The 14,733-nt window shown below is 46.0% G+C and overlaps 1 protein-coding gene across 1 annotated transcript; it reads left to right on the forward strand.

Moving 5' to 3' along the window:
- The first annotated feature begins 1,886 nt into the window (after window positions 1-1,886).
- LOC101951200 (uncharacterized) lies at window positions 1,887-14,473 on the forward strand. Its single transcript, XM_024111985.3, has 4 exons — window positions 1,887-2,350; window positions 9,615-10,079; window positions 12,328-12,468; window positions 14,315-14,473. The coding sequence occupies exons 1-4, from the start codon at window positions 2,284-2,286 to the stop codon at window positions 14,317-14,319; spliced, it is 678 nt and encodes a 225-aa protein (XP_023967753.1). The 5' UTR covers window positions 1,887-2,283; the 3' UTR covers window positions 14,320-14,473.
- Window positions 14,474-14,733: the final 260 nt, after the last annotated feature.

Raw genomic sequence — 14,733 nt, forward strand, 5'->3', positions numbered from 1 at the left:
AATATATAAAGGTATCAGTTGAACACAATGTTTTATTGATATACAGTAGAACTGCATTTTTCCAAGCCTTCATTATACATATTAACCGAACCACCCGCTGCCAAGGTCTGACAGCAGCTGGGCTCCAGCTGACTGCTCAAGCCTCCACCGTGTGGGGGCTGACCACCTGAGCCCTTGCTGCTATCTGCCCCATGCGGCTGGTGGTTCAGTTAATACGGAGAGCTGGGTAATGGAGGCTTGGATAAACGGGGGTTCTATTGTATATGTTTTTATTTTTTCACAAAATGTAAAAACCAAAGCTTCTCTGTAAAAGGCAAATTCCGCATTTTCCCGTGGCAAATGCATTTCTAGGATCCCTGACAATATTTCCTTTTGCTCATCATACAGCATCATTCAGAGCCCCCTGTTGCAGAAATACAGGCCTCCTGTTTTAAAACGTCAGTGTGGACTTCCACTCCTTCCAGTTCCGAATGATTATTTGTCAAAAGGGACAACTCTTCAGTGCTGCACCAGGGCTTGGAAGACGAAGGGCCCCCTTGTACAGCACTAGGCAGGGTTATAGAGTTGCAGTCCTCTCGAGTTCTAGGACTCCAGACAATCCAATGCTGTCATTCCTCCTCAGAGTTCTTGGGTTTCCCCAGAGAAACATGAAGATAAAAGAAAATACCTGGACCCTGCATTGACAACAAAGCTGCAAAATGAAGATTTCACAATTATTTTTAAGAGCTTAAATCATGAAAGAAAATGTTGCCTTTTTCAGCTCTTTTAAAACACTTGCAGGGGACCTTTTGGAGCCATCATCCATCTGTCTAGCTATCAGCATAGTATCTGGGCACAGCCAGGGGTGCTGGAACAATTTTTATAGTGAGGGTGTTGAGAGCCATTCAACCAAACTGTAAATCCTGTATATCAGGGGAACCACTTCAAACCTGGGGGTGCAGTAGCATCCCTGGTTCCAGCACCTATGAACACAGCCCAAAATTACAGCAAGAAAGCAATCACTCTTAAACCTGTAACCTCCTACATAGTATCGGGTCACCAGATTTGGGAAGCCAGGAACTAGGATATGATGTGGAGTTAGGGGAATGAGTATGTGAGAGTTTGGGTGTCATTGTCTTAAAAATGAAACCACTAGAATAGTCCACAGGGGTGTTTAAGAAACAGGCCTATAATAATACCAATACAATTCAATAGCACTACAGCTTTGTTCCTCAATCTTTTTGTGCCCCCCCCCCCCCCCCAGCCCACCCAGAACAAAAAAAAAGTACTCAGGCTCCCTTACTGGAAACTTTTAAATGGATGTGGAACAGAATCTTCACCAGACCATAATATCTGTTCCCATTTATCAGAAGGACATTGGGGAACAGCCAAAATCTTCAGCTATCATTGCAGAAATAGGAAAAACAGCCAGTGGGCTTCAAGAAAGCTTCACTGGGTTCACAATCCCAGAGCTCAGGGAAGAGATGCCAGCCAGGCAGCTGGCACGGTGTGTCCACCATGCAGCTGTAACACTGCCAGCAGGATCAGTGGGTACTGAGTGAGCTGTTGCAACATGTGGAGCTGGCTACTGGAGTTCTTCCCATAAAATAGTGTTGGACCTGTTCCTATGTGCGAGCCTAGCTTTACTTTCCACAAACAACAAGACAGTACCTTAGTCAGCTTTGCAGACAGGTCTGTTATTTCCAACCCGCTTCCCCATTCCCAGGGGATATAACCCATAACCAAGCTTCAGTTAACCAACGGTTAATACTAACCAACCTTTGGTTAATCAGGATTTCTACTACACTGAAAAAAATACTTGGGGGGGGGGGTATATTTTCATCACACGCACAGCACATATGGCCAGATTTTCAGAGGCACTGAGTATCCACAACTCCCAATAAAATCAATAGGAACTATGGAGACCCAGCTGCTGAGAAAATCAAGCCAATGCTGGATTTTTTTCACTTCCATTTGGGGCTCAACAGACAAGGAACCCTCTATTGACTACGCGCTCATCAGCTCCAGGTTCCGGTGCTGGTGAACACAAGTCCAAAGGAATAAAGAGAATAATTGTTGTGTTCCCCTCGTCCCCTGCATTTCGACAGCATGGAAGCCACTATAACAAGTTAAAATGTGGCAGTCATCCAGGTAGCATGCTGTTAACTTGAAGCTGTAGTAACTTTAGAAAGTGTGACTTTCATTGGGCAGAATGCGAACTCCTGTTGCAACAGCAGAGATATTTTTTTGCCTATACAATCTGAGAGACAGGGTAGGGCAAAGTGACTATATACTTCAACAGCTATGAAACAGCAAGCTGGGAAATTCTACGTCTATGCAGTGCCTCTTCTCCTGTTCTCCTTGCAGATGGGTAAGTGCTGATCTGTTTAAACATCTTCCTTAATATGGAGGAGTTTGACTTATTTCTGAAATTTGGTTTGTGAGGCTTTTTTTTTTTTAAGCCATTCTCCCCTAAGGACTTCTCAGGATACAGAAGGAACTTTGTGGGTCAAATTCAGTACTGAATTTTGCATTGAAAAACACATTCTTGTTTATAGATCCATTCCTATTTAGCTCATAGGCATGTTTGTTTGCGTTTCATCCCAAAGGGGAAATGTATCTTTCCATTTCCATTAGTTCTCGAGAAGGCTGACTATGTACCTTCATTAGTAGAAGCTTTATGGCTTGTTTGTTTTTCTGACATATTAGCTACCCAGTGTGTTCGCAGAACAGTCATAAATATTAATTTTCCAAAGCCAACCTCAGCCAAAAATTCTTATGAATTAAGCAGAGGTATATACAGTCATTTATCACTTAATTATAGAATTTAGGGGTCAGTTCCTGGGATGTGATGTGACCGTATTGCACTGGATTACTGGCAGATCCCAGCTGTAAAGCCAACATAACCAATTGCTGTAGTGTAGGGGAATTCTCTGATGGTGGAGACCTGGTATAATGATTTTTTGCCACTCCCCTCCCAAATGTCCACTTAGTAGGTATGGCCAAAGGAATGGGGGCATGACCAGGAGACCTATGCCTTCTGCCAATCTCCAGCTATCATTTTAGTTCCTTGAGATTGTTTGCATCTGGCGTAAATTATAGACGCCCATAGGCTGCTCTGATTTACTCCAGGGAGTAGAGTTTGGGGTAGAGCAAAAGTAAATTTTATTCCATCTTTGAGCCACCTCACCCCCTTTAACCTGCCTTGTGTGTTCCTCAGGACCGGGCCCTAGATAAGAAAATCTCAGCTTTATATTAAAATTACTTATAGGTTCCCTAATGCATTCCTCCTGGCCTGAGGGGATAGTCCCCTGCACTATATTTCCCAGTGCATTGGTCAGCCTAATTTTAAGTATCTTAAAAGCAAAAAAACATAGAGCTTGTCCACCTGACTTCCACATGGCAGGTGGAGATACCCATCTCTATACTAATGAAGAGAATGGAATAAAAAGAGCTTATTGGCAGAGTCAACAAAACATTTGGCAAGAAATATTCCTGGATGCCAACATAAGGGCATTGTCTATTTAAATATCAATGAACTAGTCACTTCCCAGTTGCGCAACATGGAAAAAAAAAGTCTGTGCTGTGACCTTCACAGTGAAGACCCAAAACACAGCTGGCACTAAAAGACACAGACCACTCTTTTGGGTTCTGATTCTTAGTGATTAATTGCAATCTCAGTGATGTATATTGAGACAAAGATACAGGATCACAACAGATGACAAGGTCAGTTATATCAAGGTGGAAGTAAAACTCGTGGTGAACAGCGATGATGTTAGAAAACACAATTAATGTGCAGTTATGATCAGAAAAGTGCCAGTGTAAAAATGGTACCTTCTTACTCAATAAATGGAAAATAGATAGTAATCATACTGCAGATGGATATATGGGGAGTTCCCTCTCCTATGTTTTTTTGGGGGGAAGTGGTCAGGCAGGGCTTATCCCAGATAGTAGAGAGAGCTCCAGGAACTCCTGCTCTTCAGCATTTCCCAGACTGCAGCTGTCCCCTCTCCACCTTCACTCTCCCAAGTCACCTTCAGACACAAGTCCCTTGCACATGTTACTGCAGACTCGGTTTGCAGCAGGCCTGGCGCTACTGGGAAGGCAACGGGGACATTTGTAACCCCCCCGCTTCCCATCCTGATCCCTCCCAACCTTTTCTGCTCCCCTCCCTACACTTGGTGCTGGATCCTGGAGGAACTCTAATGGAGAGGAAGTGGGGAGTATGCTACAGAGCTGTATCTTGCCCCTGTTCTGTGTCTTCCCAAGCTATAGCCATGGATTTCACCTCCTTCCCCCTTCTAGAAGTGGGGATACAATGGGGCCCTACGTATAACTATGATGATGCCTGTATTTATAGTTCTGAAATCCTGGGAGATAAACTCTTGGTACAGCAGACTTTAATCACATGCAACCATTTTGAGAGATTTTTTTATTATCTATTACAGTGCATTCTGATTATGGCCCAAGGCAGCTTTTTACAAGCAAGGAAAGGTGGCTGACTCACTGGCACCTTACTATCCCTCACAATGTTATGATACTGACAGAGCAAATGTATATCAAGGGTCAGAAAATGTGCAGAAAATATGAAGATAACTTGCATTTATAATCATCGTTCTATGTTTCCATAACACCTTTCAGATCGCTAAGCATTTTACAAACTTTCCTACCTAACTATATAGTAATCTTTTTCATCCACCACTGAAATGCAGCCACCTCTGGGGTGGAATGTGGCAGCTGTTTAACAGCACACAGCAACATTACAGAACAGTTTGGGACAGGAAGTGAAGGAGAATATCTTTCCCATTGAAATGCCTTTAATTCCAAAGTGCTTTATAGGAATCCTTAAAATATGGCCTAACAGCACTGACATTGAGCTCTGGAGTGGAATGGGGTAGCTGTTTGACAGAGAACTGTCACTGTTAGCAATAGGAAGTAAAGAATATTGTTACTAACTGAAATGGCTTTCATTCTAAAGAGCTTTATAGACTACATGTACAGTGATTACTCACTCACCACAGAAATGCAGCCACCTCTGGGGGGATGACACAGCAGCCATCTTGCGTGGTGACATGAGGCAGCACAGGCTGTATTAACCAATCTGGGAGCAAGAGAGCCTGAGAGAATCACAGCTACTGTATATATCTGGTTGCCTTAATAAAAAAATCACTTTTATATTCATTACAACTGAGTCCTGCCTCTTCTATATCACAGGGGACACAACAGCCACTGGTATGCTGTGCTACTACCACGCTGTTCTCTAGTATGTGGATTGCTACCTCACAGGCAACTGTTTTGTCTGTTGTACGGCACATTTTGTAAAGCATTTCAGAATGTAATCACCATATAACTGTTTAACATTGATTTTGTAACCAATTAGGATCTTTTACTAACAACTACCTTGTACTCTCCCCATCTTTATATCCATCTGTTGCCTCTTGTCTTACACACAGGCTGTAAGCTTTTTGGTGCAGGGCACGGACCGTCTTTTTGTTCTGTGTTTGTACAGCATCTACCATAATGGGGCCCTATGACTTGGCCCTCTAGTCACTACCATAACACAAATAATTAATCATTCTAATTATAAACTGTCATTGTGCCTCAGTGGGTCACAGCTGAGGATGCCAGATTCAGGACAAACTGCTGAGAAATTGGGCAGACTCGTCCCAAACTGGTGGTTATTCTTTCATTGGATTATACCAAGCCAGTAACAAAAGTAAACTTCTGTCTCACCAGAAATCAAAAATGCAGTCTCCTTAGGCATTCCAGCCCTAGTCTCACCACCCAAACGCTGGACTCTATGATGAGTGGTTATTGAAAGCCAATTTAATCAAACAGGGTTCTTCTAATCCTAAAAGACCAGCCACTTAGCCAGGTCAATATATAGCTCAGATAATCTTACCCAATAATCACATTGATGCCAATCCTTTAGTAACTAAAAACTAAAAGTTTAGTAATAAAAGAAGAAGAGAGTTAATAACAGTTAATAGATCATATACATATAAATAATTGCAAAGTTCTTATATCAGGTTTGTAGCAATGATGATATACACTGCTAGCTTGTAAAGTCTCTGGTAACTTCCAAAAGATTGGAAGGTCCTTAGTACATAGTTCAAAATACTCCTTTTATTTGTAAATCCAGAGAATCAGGACAGGAAAGAAGAAAAATGGAGATATCTCAGGGGACTTTTATATCCTCTGCCAGGTGCCTGGAAATTTACTGTCTCAAAAAAAAAAAAAAAAAAGCTCACAGCCCAGTTTGTGGAAAGTTACTGGCTCAAGATGGAATCCAGGGTCACATGAGCATATCACATGTCCTTGCACACATTGATACTCACAGCGGCAGCCATTGCCCATATTCTTGCTGAGGAATCCACAGGCAGGCTTACTGGATGGGATGAGTTTCTTTCATAGATTCATAGATTCTAGGACTGGAAGGGACCTCGAGAGTTCTGGCCTTCTATGGCCCATTGTTAGAGTGAAAAAACAACAGAGGGTCCTGTGGCACCTTTAAGACTAACAGAAGTATTGGAGCATAAGCTTTCGTGGGTGAATGCCCACTTCATCAGACTCATTTGCGTCTTCTCCAATACTTCTGTTAGTCTTAAAGGTGCCACAGGACCCTCTGTTGCTTTTTACAGATTCAGACTAACACACGGCTACCCCTCTGATGTTAGAGTGAAGTGTCCTTAGTGGGCCATCAACACATAGCTGTCTGGCCTTGATGTAAATCTTATCTGGTGGGTGTTACCCACGAATACAACACATGTCAGGGCCAACTCTAGCATTTTTGCTGCCCCAAGCAGCAAAAAAAAAAAAAAAAAAAGCTGCGATCGCAATTGCGATCGCTATCAGCAGCAGCTCTACCACCGCTTCATTCTATGGCGGCAATTCGGCGGCAGGTCCTTCGCTCCCAGAGGGAGTGACGGCCCCGCCACTGAAGGGCCGGACGTGCCGCCCCCCTCTTCATTGGCCGCCCCAGGCACCTGCTTGCTAGGCTGGTGCCTGGAGCTGGCCCTGCACAAGTGTAAGCTACCAGTGCATAGCCAATATTCATAATATCAGATGCAAAGATAATACACGCATCTAAACAGGATAATCACACTTAGCAAATCATAACTTTTCCATTGACACCTTACATGACATAATTTGTCCAAGATTTGTTGCAACTGTATAAAGTGGTAATATCAATGATATAAATGGTCATGGTCATATCCAATCATACAGCATCACATAAACACAAAAGAGATTTTGCGTGTGTGTGTATGAAGAAACCACTCTAATTGATCACTCTTAACCTGGAGACTAGAGTTTTGATTCTCCACTGCCTTGCACTTTGGGTCATCATGTTCAACTGTGCCCAGTGAGGGCAGCATGAGGCTCAAATACTACTAAAGGAGAATGGTAGCATTTGACATCCTCTTAACTCACTCTGCACTCTGTAAATGGCAATAGCAGTCTCAAGGCAATGGAAAATCAGCCCCTCATGACGTAATGTCTTGTATTCCATGATATCCTATAGGTGATTACTGGGGGAATGGGAACTGTTTTTTAAAGAAAATAAAAAATATTTTAAATATGGATTCTAAACCCTCTACTGCTGTTTTGTTTCCGTGCTTGGCACCCCATCCAGTTGTTCCAGTTAGGCATTTCAGAGGGAAAAGATTCCTCTTGTTTTGTGAGCTGAGGTTTGTTTCCAGAAATGAGGCGCACTCAGCTGTCCCAGAGCTCGTGGCTGTTTGATACTATGATTAGCAGCCCGGGGAAATGTGGTTTGAAATCCCTGCATAGCATCTCTACTATTTATACATATAAATAGCAGCAGGGTAGTGCTGCCTCTTCTCTGGTTTTGAACATAACCCTGGGTACTGTCAATAGACTTGTTAATAAACAGATAAAAGTCTGTTGGCAGTGTTCTTGAGTACCTCTTCTGTCTTTCAAGATGCCAGCTGTCAAAACAGTGTGGGACCTTAGGATATTGTCGGATTCCAACCTTCATGCTGTTGAAGGAGAGAGACCGTGAATGGGCTGATTACCAATCACCTTTCTGTTGAGCAAACATCAAAGCAAGTCCCATCCTTGTCCTTCCTGCCATACCATGACCCATAAAGGAGCTACCTAATGTTATTTAGCTCAGTAGCCTTCCTTGTTGGGCTCTCTTGGCTGGTTGAGCTCTCTTCTTCCCTCCCTTTTAATTTCTCATCTTCTGTCATTTTGTCCCCTCTCCCCTCTGACCAGTGCTTTACTCTGCCTGGTGCACTTAGAGTTGAGGGCAGTGTGGATAAAAAGCAGGTTCTCCCAGGTAGAAAGTGGGCAGATGATGTATTTAAAAGTTAATGGGAGGGAAATACGAGAGCTGTGAGAAATATTCACATTCACCCTTAAACTCATTTGAACAGAGACTTGGGCTGGAGGTTCCATGAGTTCACACACGCAATTGGGCCAAGATTTTAAAAAATGGTTGCCTAAACTTAGGCTCCTAAGTCCATATCTAGGCACCTAACTGACCTGCTTTTCAGCTGTGCTAAGTACCTAGCAGCTCCCACTGTTCCACTATTAACTAGGGTTGCCAACTTTCTATTCACACAAAACCGAACACCCTTGCCCCTTCCCCAAGACCTCTCCCCCTCTGTTGCTCACTTCTCCCCCACCCTCACTCACTTTCACTGGGCTAGGGCAGGAGGTTGGGGTGCAGGACGGGGTGAGGGCTCCAGCTGGCAGTGCGGGGTCCAGGTTGGGGCCAGAAATGAGGGGTTCAGGGTGCAGGAAGGGGCTCCTGGCTTGGGCAGGGGATTGGGATGTGGGAGGGGGTGAGGGATTCAGCTGGGGGGTGCAGATTCCAGGATGGGACCAGAAATGAGGGGTTCAGGGTGCAGGAGGGGGATCTGAGCTGGAGCCAAGGGGTTCGGAGTGCGGGAGCAGGCTCAGGGCTGGGGCAGGGGGTTGGGGTGCGAGAGGGGGTGCAAGCTCTGGGAGGGAGTTTAGATGGGGGAGAGGGCTCAGGGCTTGGGTTGGGGTGCCGGAGAGGTGCTGGCTCCAGGAGGGAGTTTGGGTGCAGGAGGGGGCTCAGGCTGGGACAGGAGATTGGGGTGCGGGGGTGTGGGCTCCAGGAGGGGGCTCAGGGTTGGGGCAGGGGATTGGGGTGCGGGCTCTGGGAGGGAGTTAGTGTGCAGGAGGGGATTCCAATCTGGGGCAGGGTTTTTGGGGTGCGGGCTCCGGCTGGGCGGTGCTTACCTCAGGCGGCTCCCAGGCGGCGGCGCAGTGGGGCTAAGGCAGGTTTCCTGCCTGCCCTGGCTCTGCACGGCTCCTGCAAACAACTGGCATGTCTGGCTCTTAAGCACAGGGGTGGGCAGGTGGCTCTGCATGGTGTGCACTGCCCACACCTGCAGGCGCCACCCCTGCAGCTCCCACTGGCTGCGGTTCCCGGCCAATGGGAGCTGTAGAGCCGGCACTCGGGGCGGGGGCAGCACGCGGACCCTCCCTGGCTGCCCCTGCAGCTAGGGGCTACAGGGACATATTGGCCACTTCCGGGAGCCGCACAGAGCCAGGGCAGGGAGGGAGCCTGCCTTTTCGACTGGGTGTTCCTGGCAACCCTATTCTTAACCTCAACACCGTTCATCTTTCTCTCTGTGCAGCTGTCTTCATTTGTGCTGAAGATGCAGCAAAAGAGAACGCAATCATCACCCTCAACTCTCCTGCTACTGCTCACACAGCGGTGCTGCCCCTAGTGGTGACCACCCCTGAGCCATGGCATCCATTTGTGGCTCAGATCCCAGCCAAGGAGAAAGCCAAGGAGGGTGAAACTGTGGTCCTGAATTGCCAATTTCACAGTCCCTGGGGCCCATCCCTGAGCAAGCTGACAGTAAAGTGGTACAAAGTGGATGAAAAGGGGCAGAGGGACCTACTGGAGAACAATGTGACTGTCTTGACAAACTACTCCAGGGCTTTCATACATGGGAACTTATCCCAAGGAGATGCCTCCCTGACTATCCTCAATGTGACAGCCAGTGATCACGGCATTTATTTCTGCCAGGTGACGTTGTCCAGTGGGAAGGTGGTGATGGGGAGTGGTACAAAGCTCAGGATCAGGAGAGCACTAGGTAATATTTTGTGTTCATTTCAATTCTTCTTTTTCCCCCCTTGAAGTTGGTTTGTGCACTAGTAGATGGAAGAAGAGGTCTGGAGCTGATACTAATTGGTAAAATAACTGTGACAGTATAGTGCATGCCTCTCAGAAGATCTTGGCCTTTGTCTGGTGAAATCTCACATTGTTTGTTTTGATAGCTTCATTAACAAGTCATCCCCACAAGATGTGCTTCATGACCAATGTAGCTGCTTTTCCATCTTTTTGGGGCAGTGGAATGCATCAGTTCAGCAATAAGCTTGAATGAAAGGGACCAGAGAATGAGGCCTGGTCTACACTGCGGGTGAGGGTATCAATCTAAGTTACACAACTTCAGCTTCGTGAATAATGTAGCTGAAGTCGAAGTACTTAGATCTCCACGGTATCTTCACTGTGGTAAGTTGATGGCTGATGCTCCCCCGTCGACTCCGCCTATGCGTCTCCGAGTCGACAGGAGAGCGCTCGGCGGTTGATTTATTGCGTCTAGACAAGACGCGATAAATCAACCCCGCACTGGATCGATTGCTGCCCGTCGATCCAGTGCAAAATGTAGACATGCCCTGAGAGAAATCTAACTCACAATGGACATTATTTACCACAAAACTTGGTCCTCCTAAAACTGATCTAAATAAATCAGAACTTTAGAGATGGAAAAGATCTATTAGGTCGACTAGTCCACCTCTTGGCCAAACTGTGTATCAAGCTACAGGGTTGTTCCCCATAATATATTCTCTTGGCTATGTCCACACTAGTTTTGGCATTTCCTCACCTTTCATAGGAGGTTTTTGTACATTGTAATAGATCTCATATTAAGACTTTTTTCCTGAAGCTCTGCCTAATATTCGCCTTAACTCGCTTTAATTCCTTTATTCTTGTATCTCCCATAAGCAATTCCTTTTCCTCTATTCCATGCCCTTCTGACTGTCCTTTCAGACAAATTCTTCCAGCACTTTGCTTTCCTTCTGTCCCATTTTACATGGTTGTAAAAGAGGTCCATTGCAAAGGCCTTTAAACTAGTGACACCTGCTGATAAGCTGCCTCCTCTGCATGTAGGCCCTGATTCAGCAAAGCATTCAAACAGGTGCTTATCTTAGCGCATGGGGAGTAACCCTATCACTATTCTGCAAAGGACGCTTAATTTTAAGCAGATGAGTGGGTCAATGGAATTAACTTAAGAAATGATGAATCATGGCCAAATTCTGAGGTCTATTTTTTTTTACCCAGACAACTCCCATTGATGTCAGTGGGAGCTTTCCTAATTGAGGACTTATTTAAAACTGAGTAAGGACCTCAGTATCTGTCCTGCAGCCATCACAGTGAACAATGTTGTCCACATTTTCTAGTGCCTGGTAAATTTATCAGCAAACAGGGATGTAATGAATACCTGACCTACGTCTGATTGTGCATCAGTCTGGCAGTTTCGTTGGGGAAATTATTGCATTTCAGATGTAAAGATAAAATGCCATTTTAAGTCTGGTCTGGCCACACTTTGCTGATCCCTGACCTGTTCTCCCATTCACTTCCTTCCTCCTAAAGACATACTTCCTCTTGCTGTTTCTCCATTCTACCACCCTCCCCAGATCAGAGACCTTCTATGTCCCCCAAGCAGTACTCAGTTCCAGTGAATTCTGACCCAGAACCTCAGGATGTAATGATCCCAAAGAATGTGGAACTGTCACATCTCTACCTACCTGTCAAGTGGTGGTGGATGCCCCCATGTCCCAGTGAGAAACAAACATCTTCAGATCTTACCTCTCTTTGGTGCTGTCTCCTTTGGAAAGTTGCAGAAAAGTTACAATACTCAGAATATTGCAAAGTACTCTTTACTGTTTGCTCATACCTTATGAGTGCGTGAAGAATACAGGGGAGATCCCTATAAATGCAGCCTGATTCATAATTCACTATCACCTCACAGCATAGTACAGCCTACAGCCCTGCACTGAAACAAATCAGTGTGCAATACACTGTCTTCAGTCCCTATAGTGTATTGCTGCTTCCTGCCTATGCTGAAATAAATCCACATGATCTGCAGTGGACCATACTCTCTCTTTCTGCTCTAGAGACCTGCAGTTTCTTGCCCATCAAGAAATCCATATAATTTGTAACACAGTAGGCAGCATCCTCGGCAAGATACTGTAGAAATCAGTAACTTCTCCTATGTACTATCCTCCATGGGCATATAGCTCCATGTAATATGTCTTGTGTCACTGTGCCTCTTTCCTCAGGGTTGTTTGGCATAGAAGAATCCATTGGAACAATCATCGGGGTTGTGGCAGCCGGTATAGGAGGCTTGGTGGTTCTGATTATAGTTCTAACTCCTCGGTTGAGGAAGTGTCTCCTGTGCATAAAACAAGCACCTCACCAAGGTATGGAGGAGACAGTGAATTCTCGGATCAGTTACTATAAAAATATGAGCTTCTCATAAAACACAGACAACATGTTACATGTGTCCAAAGTACCTTTAGAACTCCTGTAGATTTAGCCACTTAGCAGTCACAGACTGGGCAGGGATCATGCAAGGAACAGGATAGCTGGACAGTCCTGGTGAAATCCAGTGACCAAGACAGATGTAAGTCTGTGTCTGTTTTTCAGACAAACCTACTCTGGATGTAACAGCCTGTGTGGACACAGCACAACATTTACCTGCAAAAAACTTGGAAGGATTGCCTTGCCCGCAAACTCCCACACAAAGGTACACATTGAACAGACACAGACCATTCAAAAATACTGAGTTGTCTTCAATCCCTTCCCCGGCCCCCTTCGGTCTGAGCCACCATTCTTACCCTCACTCTTTAAGACCTTACATGGATTTTCTCCCAGTGGCTGCAAAGATCCCAGCGATACAGAGGGCCAAATTTTCAAAGCTGCTCACTCCTGTTTAGGTGACAAAAGAAGTGGCCAGATTTTTCAAAAGTGCTTAGCTAAGTGTCATAATGGGAGCTGAGCACCTTTGAAAACCTTATTTATTTGGCCAAATGAAAGCTGAGCTCTTTTGAAAATCTGGCCAATTGTTGGTTCTGAGCACTTCTGAAGCCTGGCCATGGCCACTCACACACACTGCCTTCAGAGCAATGCACTCACACTCTCTCTCTCTCTCTCTCTCTCTCTCTCTCACACACACACACACACACACACACACAGAGCTTCCTCCAAAGTGATGTGCACACACACACTTATATACCTCTTCCTCTAACACACTCACACACATACACACCTCTTCCTCTAAAGCAGTGCTGCCACCTTATGGTCAGTCCTAGAAAGGGCTCGCAGTCCACACACTGCTCTGTTTCATTCCACTCTATTGAATATTAATTACCACCTTGGCTGCCTAAGTCAGGGGTGGCCAATCTGAGCCTGAGAAGGAGCCAGAATTTACCAACTTACATTGCCAAAGAGCAGGGCCGGCTCCAGGCACCAGCTTCTCAAGCAGGTGCTTGGGGCGGCCACTCCAGAGAGGGGCGGCAGGTCCAGGTATTCGGCGGCAATTCGGCGGATGGTCCCTCACTCTGCCTGGGAGTGAAGGGACCGCCTGCCGAATTGCCGCCGCAGATCGCGATCGCGGCTTTTTTGTTTGTTTGTTTTGTTTTGGCTGCTTGGGGCGGCCAAAACCCTGGAGCCGGCCCTGCCAAAGAGCCGCAGTAATACATCGGCAGCCCCCCATCAGCTCCCCCACCCTGCTCCCAGCGCCTCCCACCCACCGGCAGCCCTGCTGATCAGCACCTCTCCCTCCCTCCCTGCACCTCCCGATCAGCTGTTTCCTGGCGTGCAGGAGGCTGGGGGGGAAGGGGGAAGGAGCAAGGGCAGTGCAGGCTGAGGGGAGGGGGCAGGAAGGGGTAGAGCGGGGGCAGGACCCATGGCAGAGCCAGGGGTTGAGCAGTGAACACTCCCCGGCACATTAGAAAGTTGGTGCCTGTAGCTCCAGCCCCAGAGTCAGTGCCTATACAAGGAGCCGCATATTAACTTCTGAAAAGCCACGTGTGGCTCCGGAGCCACAGGTTGGCCACCCCTAGCCTAAGTCCTCTATCTGATTCTAGGAATAGCAACCCAAGTGATAGCCCCTTTTGCTTCAAGACTTTGCGTTCCAAACCACGTGAATGGGTAGACAACACATTTGTTTCTACAACGCCTATGACAGTTTTGTGGTTGTAGGATACTTTGTTGTGTTGTATTATATCCGCATCACTCACTTGTTCTCTCTTCCTTCCTGCACAGCATAACTTGAGCTGCATGGTTACAGAAAATACCAGAAGACTAAACAGTTTCTTCCATGTGTGTCATAACTTGTCACATTCTGTGAACCAAAAGGGGCAGTTTTTTGAGCTATCTATGTGTGCTGTCTATAGCTATAATAAAAATGTTTGCTTCAGTACACATTCCTGCTTTCAGTACATGCTGACTCTTTACTGTTGCCTTTACATACACAGTAGTATGGTCAACTGCCTCAGATAGCATGCACCAGGGGTTCTCAACCTTTTTCTTTCCCCCGCAACATGCTATAAAAACTCCACAGCCCACCTGTGTCACAACAACTGTTTTTCTGCATATAAAAGCCAGGGCTGGCATTAGGGGGGTAGCAAGCAGGGCAATTGCCTGGGGCCCCCATGCCATGAGGCCCCCACAAAGCTACACTG

The sequence above is a fragment of the Chrysemys picta genome, chromosome 1 (assembly GCF_011386835.1).
Source record: "Chrysemys picta bellii isolate R12L10 chromosome 1, ASM1138683v2, whole genome shotgun sequence".
NCBI lineage: Eukaryota > Metazoa > Chordata > Testudines > Emydidae > Chrysemys > Chrysemys picta.

Coding starts and splice junctions, on each gene's coding strand:
- LOC101951200 (XM_024111985.3), top strand. CDS start 2,284: ATGAAACAGCAAGCTGGGAAATTCTACGTCTATGCAGTGCCTCTTCTC. Junction 2,351..9,614: donor CCTGTTCTCCTTGCAGATGG/GTAAGTGCTGAT, acceptor CTCTCTGTGCAG/CTGTCTTCATTTGTGCTGAA. Junction 10,080..12,327: donor CAGGATCAGGAGAGCACTAG/GTAATATTTTGT, acceptor CTCTTTCCTCAG/GGTTGTTTGGCATAGAAGAA.